The sequence below is a fragment of the Malaclemys terrapin genome, chromosome 3 (genome assembly GCF_027887155.1).
Source record: "Malaclemys terrapin pileata isolate rMalTer1 chromosome 3, rMalTer1.hap1, whole genome shotgun sequence".
Classification (NCBI taxonomy): domain Eukaryota; kingdom Metazoa; phylum Chordata; order Testudines; family Emydidae; genus Malaclemys; species Malaclemys terrapin.
The window spans coordinates 125,708,959-125,728,513 of record NC_071507.1 but is presented as its reverse complement, the minus strand read 5'-3'; the positions used below and the strand labels follow the sequence as shown (position 1 = coordinate 125,728,513).

Sequence of the window (19,555 nt, the reverse complement as noted above, 5' to 3'; positions counted from 1 at the left end):
AGCCCAGTAGTTGCTTAAACTCACTCAGCGTCTAAGTTTTCAGCATAAAAGTTCCCTAGATGCCTTAGTTTCTGCCTGTGGATATGTGCACTGCTGCCTCACTACAGGTGTTCAGAAGCCTATCTGCCGCCTAAAGCCCAAGGAAATCCAGTTTATAACTTTTAGCATAGTGGTTAAAGCACTTCTCTGGGATGTTGGTGACCCAGGTTCAGTTTCCTCCTCTACCTGAAGGGGAGAAAGGCGAGTTCCCTAACAATTGGGCTATGAGATACTCTTAGGTAGGGCTCCCTCAATCTCAGTCTGGTTGAGGCAGTTCCGCTATGGATAAATGAGTCACTGGGCCAGATATAGTGAGAATGATCCTGTAGCCCAGTGGTTATGGCCCACCTAGGAGTGCGAGACCCAGGTCCAGTCTTCCTGCTCCAATGACTCCTTAATTATTTATCCACAGTGCAACAGCTTCAACAGGAGAGACTGCAGGGAGCCCCATATCACACATTCTCATAGTCGAGTGGTTAGAGCACTCTCCTGAAAAGTGGGTCACCCCTGTTCAAGTCCTTTCTCCCACTCAGTTAGAGAGGGGAATTGAACCTGAGTCCATAGGCGCCGGTTCTGTGGGGGCTCTGGGGTTTAGGACTTTCTGGGAGGAAGAGGGAGTAGCGGGGACGTGATGTGCTCAGGGGAGGAGGCGGGGCAGGGACTTGGGGAAGGAGGTGGAATGGGGGCAGGGCTGGGGTGGGAAAAGGCGGGGTGGGGCAGGGACTTTGGGGAAGGGGTGGAATGGGCAGGGCTGGCTTTAGTAAGTGTGGGGCCCGATTCAAATACCCAGCGGTGGTCTGGGTCTTCGGCGGCACTTCAGCGGCAGGTCCTTCGCTCGCTCTGGGTCTTCTGTTGCACTGAAGGACCCGCTGCCGAAATGTTGCCGAAGGACCCGCCGCCAACGTGCCGCCGAAGACCCGGACCACTGCCGGGTGAGTAAAAAAATTAAAAAGGCGCCTAACTTAGGCATTCTTCTTTAGGGCGCGGGGCCCAATTCGGGGGAATCAGCCTAAAGCCGGCCCTGGTGTTGTAGCCGTTTTGGTCCCAGCATATTAGAAAGACAAGGTGAGAGAGACAAACTTTCGAGCTTATATAGAGCTCTTCTTCAGTTCTTTGCTGCTTGGGCAATCTGTGAGATAGTTGAGTGTCTGTCTGCAGACTCGGGCAGACAGCACTGCATTAGTGCACATGTGAAAGGCTGTCTCCACAACTGTAAGAGCTAGAAACATACCCTTATTTTTAGATAAAAACTCATTTTATATAGAAAATGAGGTAGACCCACACCAGTTGGCAGGGAAAGCTTTCTACTCGCCCCTGGTGAGTAAGCAAGAAGGCTTTTCATGTCTTGCTTAAGGTTCCATTAACTTGATTTTAATTGAATGTCATATGATACAAGATCCAGATTTGGGTTTTCATTGGGTTTTATTCCTGTAGTTTCCAGGCTGGTACATAGATTTAGATGGTTGGAGAGAAATATACATTGACCACTGTTTACAAATCCTGATTTTTAGTAAAAAAACAAACAAACAAAAAAAACCATAAGGCAGAGATTTGAAACTTTGAAAAATGGTGGCTATGTAAGAGTACTGTCTAGGTTTCACAAATATCGTTTAACTGTATCAGAGGGGTAGCCGTGTTAGTCTGAATCTGTAAAAAGCAACAGAGGGTCTTGTGGCACCTTTGAGACTAACAGAAGTATTGGGAGCATAAGTATTGGCTTGCATCTGAAGAAGTGAGGTTCTTACCCACGAAAGCTTATGCTCCCAATACTTCTGTTAGTCTCAAAGGTGCCACAGGACCCTCTGTATCGTTTAACTGGTTAACTGTTAACTGATGTCGCTCCTGTGGCGGGCCGGCACGGGGTGGCAGGGGCTGGGGTCGCACCGAGGCTGATGTCCCGCCCAGTGTGGCCAGCCGCGGAGGTTAACGGTTATTGTCTGGTTAACGATAAGCCTAATGCTTACCGGTTAACCTTTTACATCCTTAATTTTAATAGAAAATCCTAATAGAGTAGACGCTTGTTTGCAGCAACGTCTTGTAAGAGCAACTCTGCTTATGAGCAACATTTCCTTTTGGAACACTTTCTCTACCATGAGTTGTCTACTTGGTAACAGCAACAAAGTCACTGCATAAGAGCAACATTTGTGATGTTGTGACGTTACATCCTCAGTTTGCATCATTTTTTGTGTGTCAAAAACAGACAAAATGCCAGAAGTCTTTCACTGAAAGAAATAGTACAGATTATCTGAGACTGTCAAACTCCAGGGGCTACTCAAAACCAAGTTGCAGTCAAGTGGGATTTGCACAGGTCGATCGTATGTGGAAGTAGAAGGATACGCTTTTGGCTAAATACGAAGCCGGACAGTTGAATAGCTGCCGTACGTGCGGGCATGAAGGAAAAGCCCCTGATGTTGACCAGGCTCTCTTTATATGGCTCAAGGAGAAGAGGGCGCAGGGAGCACTGCTCACTGGACCAGCCATCAAGGAAAAAGCCCTTCAGCTTGCTGCTTCTCTGGGATTGAACAATTTTAAGGCAAGTGACAGTCCTAGATGGAAGAAACGCTTCAATGTTGCTTACAAAAAAGAGCATGGCGAAAAAACATCGGCGGGCAAGCCAGCAGCTGAGCAGGGGCAGCGCAAAAAGCTTCCTTACGTTTTTGAAAAGTTTTCCCCAGCTGACATCTACAATGCTGACGAAACAGGATTTTATCTGAAAGGATTCTGTGCCAGAGGACGTGGGAAAAAATGAAAAGCTAGGAGGGGGGAAAGCTTCAAAGGACAGGGTAAGTGTGCTCTTTTTTGCCAACATGGATGGGAGTAACAAATGTCCACTGTTCATGACTGGAAAGTCAAAAAGACCCATATGCTTTCCAAAGGATTTCAGTAAATTTCCCCTCACTTATGTCAGTTCAGCAAATGCCTGGATGACGGGTGAGATTTTCATCAACTGGCTAAAAAAGTGGGATTATCAGTTTTGCTTGCAGAGCCATACAATGTGCTTCTTACTGGATAACTTCTCCACCCCCCACTTCCACCCAAGGAGTGGTTCTCACCAACATTCAGCTTGAATTCTTACCCTCTAACACAGGGGTGGACAGACTTTTTGACTCGAGGGCCACATCAGGGTGGGGAAATTGTATGCAGGGCCATGACTGTAGGGCTGGGGCAGGGGGTTGGGGTGCGGTGTGCAGAAAGGGGCTCAGGGCAAGGGGTTGGGGTGCAGGAGGGGGCTCAGGGCAGGTGGTTGAGGTGCAGGAGGGGTGCAGGGTGCGGCAGGGGACTAAGGAGTTGGGGTGCAGGAGTGGTGTGGCAGGGAACTCAAGACAGGGGGTTAAGGGACTCAGGGCAGGAGGTTGGGGTGTAGGAGGGGTTTGGGATGTGGGCTCCGGCCCGGCGCAGCTTACCTTGAGCGGCTCTGGGGTGGCAGTGGCGCATAGCAGGGCTAAAGCAGGCTCTCTGACTGCCTGCCCTGGTCCCGCGCTGTTCCTGGAAGTGGCCGGCATGTCCGGCAGTGGCTCCTGGTGGTGAGGTGGGGCAGAAGGCTCCGCTGCGTGCTGCCCTCGCTTGTGGGTACCACCCTGTAAGCTCCCATTGGCCAATGGGAGCTGCGGGGGACGGTGCCTGCAGGTGAGGGCAGCGCACAGAGCTCTCTGCCCCCTCTCCCACAGGGCCGTGGTGCCAGCCGCTTCCGGGAGCGGTGCGGGGCCAGATCAGGCAGGCAGGGAGCCTGCCTTAGCCCTGCTGAGCCGCCGGGCTGGCAATCCCGTGGGCCGGATTGAAAGCCCTGACGGGCCAGATCCAGTCCGCGGGCCATAGTTTGCCCTCTCCTGCTCTAACACAATATCTTTGATGTAACCTATGGATCAAGGTGTGAGCAAGAACATGAAGGGACATTACCCATCAAAAATTGCAAACCAGTTGATTATTCTTGATGCAGACCGCAATGCAGATGTACAGACAGTGATGAAAACTGTACGTTTGCTAGATTGTGGTAACCTTGTTGCTGAGGCATGGCAAGATGTAAAGCTAACAACAATTTCCAACTGTTCCAGCAAAGGCAAATTTTTTGTGCCAGTGGAAGGTATGGAAGACAAGGGTATTGAAGAGTTTGACCCCCAAATGATGTTCCACTTACAGCAGCTACTAATCCTCTTTTTCCATGTTGACTGGGAGTATGGATGAGGATTTGCTCACATTTGGAGAGCTAACCAATGAAGAGTTAGTGAATGCTGAAGCTGCTGCAAGGCTAGAGAAACGAGCTCGTGTTGATGAAATGTATCATAATCAAGAGAGAGGAGGATTTTGATGAAGTTCCACCTCCAAAAACCCCCAGTTGTTGAAGGCTTTGAACATACTTTGGCCTTTTTCACAGCTAGAGGGACTTGGTGACAGGTCTGCAGGTCTCTTTGGGACATTGAATCCCATCTTCAAAACAAAATTGTGACTGAGAAGAAGCAGAGAAAATTAAGCATTCTTTCACTTGAGATGAGTGAGTTTATCTTAATTTACAAGTTGATACACACTATATAAATAGAATACACCTTGATGTGGAATAATACTTTAATATAGGTTATTACACCATTACCATTTGTTTGCTTAGCAGACGCTCTTATCCAGGGCAACTTAACTGTAATACTTTGTATGCACTGCAAGTGAGTACAAAAAACATGTATAAGTAGGAGCAAGAGTTTGTGTGTGTGTGTGTGTGTGTGTGTGTTGTCATGGTGGTTGTTTGATCTTAAAATGTAAAAATAAAATTTGATACTTTTATATGTTAACTCAATTAATACCACTTTCTGATACAGTATGGTAGTAACTACAAATGCAGAACAGAGCACATGTTTAAAATGTACAGTACATATACTAATGTAATTCTGTAACAATAATAAACATACATCACATTTTTACAATTCTAAATTGTTAGTGTGTACTGTAGCTGTTTTGCATATCAGAAAAAGCATGCTGCCTTTGGTCAGACAACACTCCCCATAACAGCAACAGCTGCTTAGGACCAACATAGCAAAAGGTCACCGCTATGTTGTTACTAATGAGCATCTACTGTAGTCATAAGGCAAGTCAGAAATAGCTATATCACAGTAAGCTGGACTGTATACAAACAAAAGCTCAGACAATAATATTTCATGGAAAACCTTGGAGCATTACTTTGAAAAAGCTACACAGGGTTCCTGCAGCTCTTTCTGCATTGTTTCCCCCTCAGAGCGTCGGGGCGATTGCCTTGCAGAAGGGGCAGGACTTGTAGTGCATGTATAGGCAGAGGATTTTTGGAAAACACTGGCACTAACTCTGCAGATTCATGATCCACAGAGCAGGAAAAAAAAAAAAATCTCTGCACACCCTCTAGCTACCACTAGCAGTATGGCTGACTCATGTATTCTCAACTCTCTTAGGTGTGCTTATTCAATCCCCTACCCGGTTTGAGAGAGGGGAGGGAGTTAATGCAAAAGCTGGGAGGTTAATTTTGGCCTGGTCAGTATTAATTGTTGTGCAGATGTTCCTTTTAAATAGTGTGCCTTTTACAGGCGACATTCTTGAAATTCCCATGGAGCTTCATCTAGAAGCCGCTTGTATAGAAGGGCTTCTTCAGGATCTTGGAAGCATGCACTGTAGCAGCTGAATTTCTGCTATGTCCAGGTTTCTTACCTTTATACTTATTTTCCTAATCCTTTGTTTCCCTTATGCCATGCAGCACAGGAGAGCAAAGGAATGGAATCTGGCCTAACTTATTTCTGTCAAGTAAATAAAATCTCTTCATATTTATAATGAAAATTGTGTTTTAAGTAATTGAAATGCTTCAGTGACGGTGTTCCAATCTTCTAGGTAATTTGTACATAAAATTTGTGGTTTTTTTTTTTAAATAATGATTGTAAAAACGTGTTTAAAAGCAAGGAAATTGAAAGGTGACACTCAGTGTACCATTGAGAGTTTTTTCCTCTACAACATTATAAAGTTAACTGCTATTGCTTCTAGTTTCAGCGAACCCATTATTAGCAATAACTATTTCACTGGGAAAACATGGTTCCTAATGACAGAAGTTTAAGGATGGCGTCTGATTATGTCTATTTTTTGATTACGAGTATATACAGGCTGTACACTACATACACTAAATGGTCCCTCAAGTCATTGCACTCTAAATTACAGTACAGTTCAGGCGCAATAAGCTCATAAAATTGCTACGGTATTCTATATTAATAGCACAAAACAGTATCACTGTTGCAAAGCTGTAGTAATTAGTGCCTGTAACTACGGTGACCCGATGTCTCGTTTTTAAAGGGACAGTCCCGTTTTTGGGACTTTCTTATATAGGCGCCCCCCACCCCCTGTCCCGTTTTTTCATAGTTGCTATCTGGTAACCCTACCTATATTACTATGTTAGGGTTTTTTAATAAGCATACACTAACTACATGACGATTCAGTCTTTATTCTGGAAAATTTGCAGTTTACTTTTAGGTATGTTTCTTTAGAAGAAATAAAAATGCAAAATATTTAAATATTCCTGGTTTCTTGAGAGGATCACTTCGAGCTGATAAGTCATATTCCATTCTATTCCATGGAGGAAGTCTCCCTTCTGGGAGAACTATGCTCCCATGTAGTGACCACTGATGGCTGCCCGTTAAGCTATCCTTAGGAGTGTTTTCACTGTGCAGTGTTGGTCCTGTGTAAATAAATCCTGTCAGTCAGGGTTTTCTTATGTTGGACAGTCCCCACCAGCTTTTGTGAAGACAGTACAATTAGAAGAATCACCTGGCCTATACTTTGTCTGATAAAAACTCAGACATTCTGCAGGATTAATGGAAGGGAAAGTATGCTGCTTAGTTGCTGCTATCCTTTATACCCAAATAGACCTGATTTGGCTCCCCTCCGTGTGCAGTAGCAAAGAGGACAGTCTAACCCTATGTTAGTGATTGATTATCATTATTATGTTAGGACATTTTATCACATGCTCTGAGCTCTGCTTTTCTGGGGTCAAATACAATATATATCATGACAGGTTTCAGAGTAACAGCCGTGTTAGTATGTATCCGCAAAAAGAAGAACAGGAGTACTTGTGGCACCTTAGAGATTAACAAATTTATTAGAGCATAAGCTTTCGTGGACTACAGCCCACTTCTTCGGATGCATCCGAAGAAGTGGGCTGTAGTCCACGAAAGCTTATGCTCTAATAAATTTGTTAATCTCTAAGGTGCCACAATATATATCATAGCAACCATAAAAATATTTTTTGGGGCGCAACGTTTTTCCTGAACAATTTTGTTGTTGGCTTGGAGGAGGAAGGTGACCTGACTGCAGGTGATAACTCCTGTTGTGCTGTGCTAAAGGTCAGTGTTCAGCATGTATGCAAGCAGAGAGATCTCCACAGTGTGCTAAAACATTACTAGCCCTGAGCCTATGATCCCAAATCAGTTTTCTTACTAAGGTCTCTCAGCAAGCAGCCCAGCATGTTCCACAATCATTGGTTAAATTCAATAGAAAGTGTAATTAGCACATTGCTGTTTATCTGCGGAGTTTGTGTGCTGGGACATATGCCATAGGCAGCTACAGATATCCTATTGCCACAAAATTGCAAACATTTTGCGTAAGTATTTTAACTTTTTCTGCATTTACAACTTTTGCAGTTTTAAAAATTAGTAACATTATTACCCAAACACCTTCAGTTCTTGGTTTAGTTGGGTTTTCTGAAACTGGTTATTTTAGAATTATGTACTGCCTTTCTTAGCATCACAACCATTACAGTTGCTTGCAGAGTATGATTGGATTTAACAAAATCCTACAAGACAAATATGCCAATGAGAACCATGTGTCTCTTTTTCATTTTGCATTTATTTTTGTTGTTTTTTTTAAACTGCATTAAGTATTATAGGCTGGAAGGTTTAATACAAAAGTAATCTTCAGATTACCCAGCTTCTGTCAGGAGTAAGTCTCCCTAGTGGGGATAATAAACCTTTCCTCCTTTGTACACCAATTTGATTTAAACTCCCTATCTTTTTATAACTTCAAAATGATTTATTTGCCATTGTTTGTTTATTGACTAGACAACAAATATATAAAGAAAAAAACGTAATAAATAACTACATGTATACAGTTGGTGTTGTAGTCATGTCAGTCCCATAATATTAGAGAGACAAGATGGGTGAACAAGCTTTTAAGCCACATAGCTCTTCTTCAGGTCTGGGAAGTGTACTCTTGAGTGTCACAGCTAAATACAAGGTGGAACAGGTTGTTTTAGCATAAGTACATAAGTAGTTAACATAACTTTGAACAGTCTCTTGAAATACAAGTGGCCTTTTAACACCTCTCCTGTCATTGGGGGAAGGAGGGGAAGAGGGGAGGATGGCTGGGAGTGGTGGTGCAAGTTATAGATTGTATTTAGCCATCAATCCAGTGTCTCTATTCAGTCCATGATTTTTTGGTGTCTAGCAAAGTTATGAAATCAAGCTCCCAGGCTTGTCTTTTCAAAGTGTTGTGTAGGTTTCCTTTGAGGATGAGGACTGATAGGTCAAATGTAGAGTGATCACTTTGTGAAAAGAGTTCACCCACATGTGATAGGGTGTTCTTATTTTTTTCCTGTGGGAGTTCATTTGAGGGCATAGTGATTGTCTGGTTTCACCCACATAGTTTTTTGTTGGGGCATTTAGTGCACTGGATGAGTTGTGATATGCTGCCAGAAGAATTTTTATGTCTTAATATTTTGTATGAAGAAGCAAACTCGAGTTCTTGGACAGCAATTCAACGAACTAATTTTCCAAGGAGAAACAGCTCTCTGTGGCCTGAGTTAGTATTTGATTGTTGAACTGTTTATCTAGAATTATCAAACAATAATTTAAGTGATGAGCTTCTGAATTTGAGACATTCATTTTTAAAAAGTTATTTTCATGGGACTGGTTGAATCAAGAGGTTGGTAATGTTATACGGAGCCTTTGAATTATGGGTCCTTGGTTCAAATCCAATCCAAACTGGTGAGGACCAAAGGTTGTTTGTGTTGTATGGCTGTTTGGTGGTTTATGTGTAATAAATTGGTAGTTACCTATCCACTGGGATCTAGATTGTATCACTATCAACTGTAGCACTGGTTTTGTAATGCAAAGTCACCTTTCTTAAGTCTCAGCAAAGGCCAAAGACAGAATGGACATGGAATTTGAACTATCCATCCACCAAGAAGTGATGCCTCCAAGTCATGGTTGAAGGAAATTGGCAGGGCAGTGTTGGGAAGTCTGCAGTAGGGCTGCCCATCTGCTCTACTGTGGTTAATCAGAGTACTTCGCTGTCTGTCAGTTTTGTACTTTTTCAAAAACGTTGCATTTAATAAACCTATTTTCTGGCCTTTAGAAACCAAATCCAGCTGAGTAATGAACAGTGTAAGGGAGTCACACTCTGTAAACTGCATAGAAAATTTCAATTGCCTTAATCCTTTGGTGTCTCAGATGGCAGTTGTGTGCCTCCTTATGTCTAGACTGCTCTGAGGGGAAGCCAGGCCTCTGGATCCCTGGGTGTTTTAAGCCTCCACAGCATGAACAGTGCCCAGCCCCTGCACCAGTCATTGGAGTGCCTAAGAACACTGAGTTGCAGGTCCTCCGTCCAACACTCCATTTCTGAGAGCTGGAACCCTGCTATAAGCTGTCTAGCCCCTTTGCTCAGTGCTGACCTTTCAGACTCTCCAGTAGCTTCTCTCTCAGAACTCCACCCCAAAGTGTAAGCCTTCTGGTTTGCCATTTAACTTTCACAGGAGGCATGTGGCAGTTGTGAAGCATATAATACACAGAGACACTTTGAAACAGACTAGATAACATTCCCTTGGCAGTCCTTGGGGGACCATCTGCCTTCAGGAAGTTAGGCAAGGTCCCCTACCTCATGCAGACCCCTCCGTGTTGGGTTGCTGCTTCTTTTTCTTGAGCTTGGAAGTGTTTTGCCAGCTTCAGCAGGTGTCCAAAGACCTTACCAGGCGACTTCTCTGTTAGACCAGTTTTCCTTGTTGGGAATCAGTGTGTTGTCTAAACTCTAGAGCAATTATATTTCAGTGGTTGAGCCCTTAATTATGGAATTTTGTTTTAACATGGAGGTGAAGGAACAACAGAAGACCACTAACCGCACAGTCAAAATGGAGTTTGCAGTCTGACACAGATACATACAAAGAGCCCCCATTATCAGATGGAATTCATAAGTTGTACATTCAGGTTCCCCACTTCATCACATAAGGATTCTTATTTCTCTTTATTGTTGCAGTCCTTCCTGTTAGTCAAGAAAGTTGCTAGCAGTACAATTCGTTTTTGTCTTGCTTATTTCTGCAACATGTATGGAGGAATTCCATTTGTGATTTTCCCCCCCCCCCCCCCCCCCAAATTGGAGTAGTACCTTGGTCAAAGAATTATTTGATTAGAAACTGTTCAGTTTTCATTTTCAAAACAGAACTTCCAAAATCTTCAAAGAATCATTTGTAATGACTGGAGAGATTTTTCATGGTACTTTATGAGGTAACTTGTTAGGATGGGGGGAGTTGAATGTCAAGTAATGAAACTATAGTAACTGTAAGTTTCTTAGACTAAGGCCTATACTTTATTTTATTTTTTTGAATTATTTTAGGTAGCATTTAATCTTATATAGGTGTCCAGCAACTGCTCTGTTCTGCCTGGATCTTTTTTTGTTTTGATGTCTTAATAAAAAAAAAAAAGTTTTATGTTACACATTCACTACTGTGTTAGTAATTTCTTTCTTTTGTGTTCTAACTCTTCCCTGATAGTCATGTGGTAGCAAATTAAATTATAGCATCTGTCACTGCTGTGGTTCAAGTCCTACTGCGTGTCATCCATTAACACAATTAATACACCCACATATTTATTTTCACTAATTTATTCATCTGAACAAGCACCTGCTGGTTAAAGCATCACTTTTTGTTATTACTGCTAGATTTAGAAACAGTATAACCAAATCTACCTTGCTGCAGATTAGCCCATTACTACTTACCTTACCTTCAGTGGACATGGAGAACAATTAATCTCTGTCTTATTTATAACAGCCCTTAATATATATGAAGACTGTTATCAGGTCAACCCTCAGTCTTCTTGTCTCAAGACTAAATGTCTGTTTTTTTTTTTTAACTTTTTCTCATAGGCCAGGTTTTCTAAACCTTTTATCACTTTTGTTTCTTTCTTCTGGACTCTCTCCAGGTTATCCACATCTTTCCTAAGGTTTGGCACCCAGAATTGGATGCAGTACTCCAGTTGAGGTCTCACCAGTGCCAAGTAGAACAAGACAGTTACTTTTCCTATGTTACATACGGCACATCTGTCAATACACCCCAGAATATTAGCCTTTTTTGCAACTGCACTGTATTGTTAACTAATACTACATTTGTGAGCAACGCTAACCCCCATGTCCTTTTCAGCAGCACTACTGCCTAGCCATTTATTCCCCATTATTTCCTTAGAATAATAAAATTGTTTCATGATCACTTTAATCCAAGCTGCCTTTCACCTTCAGATTCACTTTCAATACCTCTTTGTTGTTCCAAATCAAGTCTAAAATGGTTGTTCTCCGGGTTACTACTTCCACTTTCTGAAACAAAAAATTGCTCCCCATACATGGTATCAAGGTGGCTGGAGTGGCTCGCGAGCACAAGTACCAACTTTACAGTGATTGTGAAGCAGGGCATAAACCCCAAACTGTTCGTGAGTTCTATACTTAGATTTCAACAACCAAGTATAAAGTGTGGATTCTGCAACCACTATAACAGCCTTAACATGGAGTCACAGACAGTCCCCTGGGCTACTCTGGTCAGTCTTGCCACCCAGTCAGGCTGGACTTTGATATATGTCCCTTCACCAAAAATCACAATATTCAGGTTACTCCCAGTCCCAAAGGACCAGTCACTTACTCCAGTTCAATTGCACCTTAGCTCCTATACTAAAGACAACAGTTGTAGTCAATCCATAATAAATTAACTAAAGATTTACGAACTAAGAAAAAGAAACGAGTTGTTTACAAGGTTAAAGCAAGTAACATACACAAATGAATTACTGTCTTAGGTTTCAAAACGTAATAGAGGCTGCTGTAATATGCATGCTCCGTGTGTTCTCTAGCACTAACCCAGACCAAGCACTGGGGATCCCTTGCTTATGTGTAGAAATCTTCCCCTCCCCAAAGTCCAAGCATTATAGAGATCCAGTTTCTTCCTGTCCTGGATTTTTATTGCCTTTCCCCAGAGTTCAGAGTGATGGAACGAGTCCACATGCACATCTCCTATTCCTGGGTGTTGGGGGGAGCAATTAACAAAGTCTTTGTTTTTTGATGTTTCACAATGGCTCATTTGGTTTCAAAGGCTGCCTTGGTGGGCAACACTTTCTGTAGGAAGCCAGCATTTTACATTTGATGACCTGTTTGACTTACACAAGTACAGAGGTTTATAATGCAAACACTCAATATAATGTTATTACATGGGGGTACAGATGTTCTAAATGAGATTACTTACATGCAGCATCCTGTAAGCATTTCATAACATCTAAACACTTAAACATATTCTTATAAACTTAACATCTGTTCTAACAATGCTAACATGCAGGTGAGCTAGACTGGTTTCCAGCAGTGTTGGCCAGTGTTCAGTTGAGGCCTCAGTTGATCTGCCACCTTGTCTGCCAGCGTCACAACATTCTCTTGTACAAGCTTTTTATCTCCTTTTACAACTCATTCACTCTCTCCCACAGGATTCCATCTAACTCTAGTAAAGGATTAAAAAAAAGGTTGCTTATGCCACCTTTCCTCTATCCTCTCTGAGAAATGCCTCTATGTATATAGCACTTAGTCGCATTGGCCCGTGGTGCTCTAAGATGTGGTTTTTAAAGTGTATGTGTGTGATATTCTTTCTGGGGAGTTAGTGAGTGTACACCACAATCTGTAACCTTCTGAATCTTATTGTGCCAACTGTGGTATTGGCAGAGTAAAGGTATGTGTGTTAGTGGGGTGTATTCAGGCATTCCTGAAAGAGAGCAGCGTTAAAGTTGCATGAACAACCTTAACTGTGCATTTTCTGGTTTTCACAACTTCGAGTTTTGCTCAACTCATCGTTCTGCAAGCGGATGACATACCACCACCTTTGAACAGGAAAAGATATGTTGCTGTTAAGAGTTAGTTGTTATTTAGGCAGTTGTACATATCATATCTCAAAATTAACATACTGAGTCATCCACTGCTCCCCGCCCCCAGCTGTTCCCCACTGGCCCTGGTATGGCACACCTCTCCAACCATGCCTCTGAATACATCTCCCTGAATTCATCACTACACAAACTATTTTTTTTGCTGTTACTTCCCCTCTCCTGTAACCTGACTCACATCCAGTGCCTGGAGAAGAGGACAACTATGTGACAGTGGAAAAGTGTTAGGGGTTCATGGAGGTGGGGATGAAGGAGGGTGTGTGTCTACTGGCAGCACTGAAGGATGCAGCGGGCTTCGGGTCTACTGTTAGAGCTTCTGCTCCCCACAGCCCCCCTCACTGCAGCCTCAAACCCCTCTTCCCTACTCCTTCAGCCCCTCCCAGGAAACATTTGATGTTTAATTATTTTCCCAATGAAGACTTTGACTATGTTCCACCCAAAATAAATTTGCCACCCAAACGTGCAAATTGTGGCAACCTCCAGCCACTTAGCCCATAACTCCTTTTGTCATAGATGTGGGGTTGTGATTAATTTATTCTTATTTATGTTAATTGAAGGGTGACCTCATCTCAATCAAGAGGTCCGTGATTCATTTGATCATTAATAGTTTAACACTACAAGGCAGCAAAATAAAACCTTTTTTCTTTCTTTCAGAGGGGGATGGGGCTGTATCTCAGATCACTAAAGCTACCCCAAGCCCCATGAAGCACACCAATTTCACTGTTCAGATTTTAGAGTACTTACAAGAGTTGTGCTTTAAAGAATATAAAATGGTGGTAATGGAAACCTCTAGCCTTTTTTCTGTATTGGTGCATACACAGTGCAAAAAATGTACATTTTCTTGAATACTCTTCTCAGGGCTTGTCTACACTTAAAACTGCAGCAGTACAGGTTCACTGCTGTAGCTTTTCAGTGAAAAAACTACCTACATTGACGGGAGGGGTTCTCCCATTGGTGTAGGTAATCCACCACCCTGAGCGGCAGTAGCTAGGTTGACAGAAAAATTCTCATGTTGACCTAGCATTGTCTACTCTGGGGGCTAGGTCAGTTTAACTGTTCACTCAGGTGTGGATTTTTCACATCCCCGAGTGACATAGTTATACCAATCAGTGTTCCCTCTAATTTTTCCCATGCATGTGCGGAGTGAATTTTATGTGCACCAATATGGAGGTGATGAGTGACACATCACCTCCTTATTGGTGCACATAACAAAATTCATGTGGCGGGGTGGTGACGAGGGGTCCAGAGTGTGGGAGGGGGCTCAGGGTTGCGGTGTGGGGGGGTGAGGGTTCTGGTTGGGGGTGTGGGCTCTGAGGTGGGGTCAGGGATGTGTGGCTGGAGCTTGGGGCTGAGGTGAGGGCTCTGGGGTGGATCTGGGGATAAGGGGCTCAGGGCTGGGGTGGGAGGGCGAAGGTTCTGGCTGGGGGTGCAGGCTGTGTGGTGGGGCTGGGGATGAGGGTTTTGGTTAGCAGGCTGCCCTGGGGCTACAGTGGGGAGAGAGGACTCCCCACAACTCTCTGTCCCTGCAGCAGCAGCAGCAGCACCTGGGCTGTGGGGGAGAGGCGCCTCTCTCCACCGCGGCAGGTCCGGGGCTGGGAGAGGAGCACCTCTCCCTGATGCAGCCCTGAGAACCTGCATGGTGCTTATTAGGCTGCTATGTAGCCGCGCAGCTTAGAGGGAACTTAGATACCAACCTAATTTCGTAGTGTAGACCAAGCCAGACCCCCAAAAGATTGAGTGAGTGCCATGTGCTACCTTGGGTAAAACTTAACAAATTGAGACCATCACGTCAATAGTTTGATCTCTAGGTCTGCGCAAAAACAAACAAAACCCTAAAAACTTGTTAAAAATGGCTGTTTTTTTCAGGGCTTATATCTCTGGAAACTCTGGCTCACAGGACTCAAATTTTGGGTCACTAAACCTATGCTCCACCCTCCAGAGGCACACCACATGACTAAGAAATCGGACTAAGCATGTCCATTTTAGGGGACTTAAAAACATTGACCTTTTAAAATGTTGTGACCATACCCTAACTGCAGTGGCACTTTCGTGCCACTATAATCACCCATAATGTGCTAGACACTTCGCAGCAAAGAAAGGTATGATAGTTGCTTCAAAGAACTTACAATCTAAATTTTACAAGTGAGGGTGATACAGAGTAGGGGGTAAAGGGCCAATGAGAATAAGAGTTGGAAGTGTTAAGATCACATGGTTTGTCAGTCTAGGCAAGTGTGTGTCTTGGTGGTTCTGTGTTTGTGTTTGCTGTATATAAAAATTAAAGATATAAGGTGACTAAAATTGATCTATTTGCAGTGTGGAAGTTGTGGAATTGAGTTCTCAAGGGGGATTTAAATGAGGAGAGTTTGTTATGGCTTGGTGGACTATTGTAATCCTAATAGTAAAGAGCCACATGCACACATACTATGGCACAGTTCTGTAAGTGGAAACCCTTTTGCAGAGAACCATGCGATATACACTGTAAAAAGCAACAGAGGGTCCTGTATCTGAAGTCTTGAATCTGAAGAAGTGAGGTTCTTACCCACGAAAGCTTATGCTCCCAATACTTCTGTTAGCCTTAAAGGTGCCACAGACCCTCTGTTGCTTTTTACAGATTCAGACTAACACGGCTACCCCTCTGATACGCGATATACACTGTAATACCTAGGTACCAGAATACCAGATGGAGTTTTTTGGGGGGAGTAGAGAATGCTGAATAGGACTTTAAATTCTGTTAATTTCAATTTAAATATTTTGACTTAAGTTTGTGCGTTTGTTTTCAAAAACAAACTTTTTGTTCATCTTCACTGTTTAGCTCATATGAATTCTGATACCTGGACACTATGTAAATCTTATTGCTGATCCCCCTCACACATCTTAAATCCATGTGACTGTTCAAGTTAAGAGCAAGGCTGAGTAGAGCCACATGATTTCATCATGTTTTCCTACTAGGCTGAGCATTATTAAAAGCTACACCCTGTTGTGTTTAGGACAGTACTGATGGAAGGAATTAGCAAAACAAGAGCTTCCTACAGCAAGCCAGTCCTGTAATCTGCACTTACTGTTAATTACCCTAAATGTAGAAGATAATTCAATTTTAGTTTACCTTTTTGTCACGTAATGAGTACAGTGCAAATGTTCACTTTCTTTTCATATTTCACTTAAGAGGTAGAAATACAAATATTATAAATAGCATCCTTTTTAAAAATGTAGTTCTTTTTTAATTATCAGTACTGTTGAAATTAAATTTTTAAAGATTTGTTTTTGGATTAAGATTTGAAATTTTGGTGGATTTCTCACTTTGTAATGTTTAGATCCTGGCAAATAGGCATTTTTTAATAAGCCCATATAATTTTTGAGCATAGTATATAGAATGTTCTTAAATATAGATTTTTTTTTTTTTTACCAGTGAAATCTATCCATCAGAATATTTGTGTTGCCTGACTGATACTATATTACTTCTCTTATATCTTTTCACTTGATCCTACCCAAGGAATCAGTGTTTCTAGTTTGATCTTGGATACGTAGATGTCCATCTTTTACAATGCTCTTCCCTCTAAATCTGCCATCAGAATCAGATCTTAAAAATGCTCATCATTATTTAAATTAGCTATCATCTATGTTGAGTGTTCAGCATATACCAATGATGTGAAGAAATTCTTCTGGTGGTAAGGACTGAATAACATTTTAGTTAATCTATGGGCTGAGGTGAGAGGCTATAAAACTGGAGTCATGTATTATCGGTACACTGTATAACTGCAATTGACATGAAAGGAAGTTTTTATGCAAGGGTGTAGTTTGTCCTTTAATAATTAACTTAAGGCACCCTACTCCTGCAAGGAGCTCCCCATGGACAGATCCTTGCACTTGTGAAGTTCCTTGAAGGATCAAGGCCTAACATCTTAGTAACTCTGATATTCAGAGTCACTAAGTTGAAAAAATGGACAACAAAGATACCACATCAGTATTATTGCCCGTTATTTCTTTCCCTCCATATCCTTCAGTTTCTCTTTCTGCATTTTCCCCTTTCTCTGTCTCCATTTTGGTCTCTGAGTTTCTCTTGTCTTTCCTCTCTCCTTCCCACCCCCTCAACCCCACTTTGGCACTCTGACCCTCATGTACATCAATCAGCTTAGGTTCTTATACCTTTCCTGTTATGATGGCGTTGGAGCTAGTGTTCTCTGTCTACAAGAAAGCAGAAATGCTTTAAATGTGGAAGACTACAGAGTGAAGTTGACTAGCATTCTAGTCAGTTTCTCTCATCACCTCTTCCATGTTTAAAGTACTTTACAGAGAGACAGATACTGTTTCTATTAAGCTCTTTAAACTGGGAGGTTACTGGAAAAAAAACAACTGACATGTTTAGGACTGTTCACCAACTTCATCTTATAGCAGGAGTGGGCAAACTTTTTGGCCTGAGGGCCACATTGGGGTTGCAAAATTGGATGGAGGGCCAGGTAGGGAAGGCTGTGCCTCCCCAAACAGCCTGACCCCCACCCCCATCCGCCCCCTCCCACTTCCCACCCCCTGACTGCCCCCCTCAGAGCCGCAACCCATCCAACCCCCCCTGCTCCTTGTCCCCTAACTGCACCATCCCAGAACCCCCTTCCCCAACCGCCCCCTGGGACCCAACCCCCTATTACTCCCCCTGCTCCCAGTCCCCTGACTGCCCCGACCCCATCCATACCCCTGCCCCCTGACAGGCCCCCTGGGACCCCACGCCTGTCCAACCCCCCTGTTCCCCGTCTCCTGACAGCCGCCCTCCCCAGAACCTCTGCCCCATTCAACTGCCCCCTGCTCCCTGTCCCCTGATTGCCCCCCGGGGCCCTCTGTCTCTTATACAACCCCCAGCCCACTTACCACTTACCATGCTGAGCAGAGCAGCATGTCTGGCTGCTGCGCTGGCCGGAGCCAGACACGCTGCTGCTCTGCTTGGCAGGAGCGCGCAGCTCCACCATCCAGAGCGCTGCCTACACGGTGGCGTGGCTCTGCGGGGGAAGGGGAGACAGCAGGGGAGGGGCCAGGGGCTAGCCTCCCTGGCTGGGAGCTCAGGGGCTGGGCAGGACGGTCCCGCGGGCCGTAGTTTGCCCACCTCTGTCTTATAGCCTCGCCACTAAAGCATGCGAGCAGGCTGCTTGGAGACTTTTCAGAGAGTTCAGTGATGGCTAAGGGGGCGGCGGGGAGGGGGACGGGACGGGAAGACAGACTCTTTTATGTAAGTTGCATTTTCCTTCTCCACAAAGCTGCCAGCTTTTCTTTCTCCAGATTTAAATTGGTTTTCTTTCCTCTGTGCTGTGAACTGGATAGTTAAGGGGCTTTTTAAGTGTTGGGGATTGATTAGTATTTTCATGGAACATACAAAATGTACCTGAAATGCTGATGGCTAAAACAATACCATTTACAAATTTATCTGATCTAATTAAGATCGAGCTAATCTATAGCTATATAATGCTATTGTTGATATGTTTTATAGTTTTGGGGGGTTTTCTTTCTTGTACAATATATTCTTTTCTTTTCTTTTTTTAAACCTAGCGGTATTTTCTTGTTGGGAGTAATCATGCAGAGACCAAGTATCGTGTTTTGAAAATTGATCGCACTGAACCGACGGATTTAGTTATAATTGATGATAAGGTAAGTTCAGAACAGCTGAAAAACATACTCATGAGTATTTCACGATGCTCTGAATTTCACATGTATATGATTTGTTTTCTACATAAACAGCAGATAGCCAAACTTTTATCTTAGTACAAATGTGTCATCCTACTACATCATTCTTCCATGACACTCAGTTTCTGTTAGCTGTGCAGTTTCTGCTAATTGTGACCTCCTAATGTCAAGTAATAGATGTGAGTTTTGTCTTATGTTCTGCTATGTCATTCGGAAATTCAAAATGAACTTGCTTAACTGCTGCTTAGCTAAATGCTAGGAGTTGGTTTGAAATCATTTACACATCTGAAGCAAGACGAGCAACAGACAACAAAGCTTGGTAATGTACAGAATAGAGTAAGACATGGTCCCTGCCCCCAAGGATTTTATGATGTAATGTCCCAGCTCGTCAAAGACTTACACATCTACTTAACTTCATAAACATGTGTGATTACTTCCTTACTTTTACTTCAGTGGGAATACTGATGTGTATAAAGTTATGGATATGCATGTTTTTTTTGAAGGATCAGGTCATGAGGCTTCAATCCTGCAAAGAGAACTGCCTGCACTGGGTACTGTACCATTCCTCTCGGTGGAATTCTGTATGGACATAAGTAGGGCCCTACTGAATTCACAGTCCATTTTGGTCAATTTCACGGTCATCAGATTTTAAAAATCGTAAATGTCATGATTTCAGATATTTACATCTGAAA

At 43.1% G+C, this 19,555-nt stretch overlaps 1 protein-coding gene across 2 annotated transcripts in view; it reads left to right on the top strand.

Annotated features, from left to right (window-relative positions):
* The window catches only part of FIG4 (FIG4 phosphoinositide 5-phosphatase), a 165,542-nt gene that overhangs the window by 8,201 nt on the left and 137,786 nt on the right, over nucleotides 1-19,555 (top strand). Inside the window, exons 1-2 of one of the 2 annotated variants that reach the window (XM_054023167.1) lie at nucleotides 5,753-5,793; nucleotides 18,729-18,827. In XM_054023167.1, the coding sequence (XP_053879142.1) occupies nucleotides 5,764-5,793; nucleotides 18,729-18,827 (129 nt within the window). In that variant the 5' untranslated portion in view covers nucleotides 5,753-5,763. Of the gene's footprint in view, nucleotides 1-5,752; nucleotides 5,794-18,728; nucleotides 18,828-19,555 lie in introns of those variants that run through there. The other variant, XM_054023166.1, reaches the window with a different exon arrangement.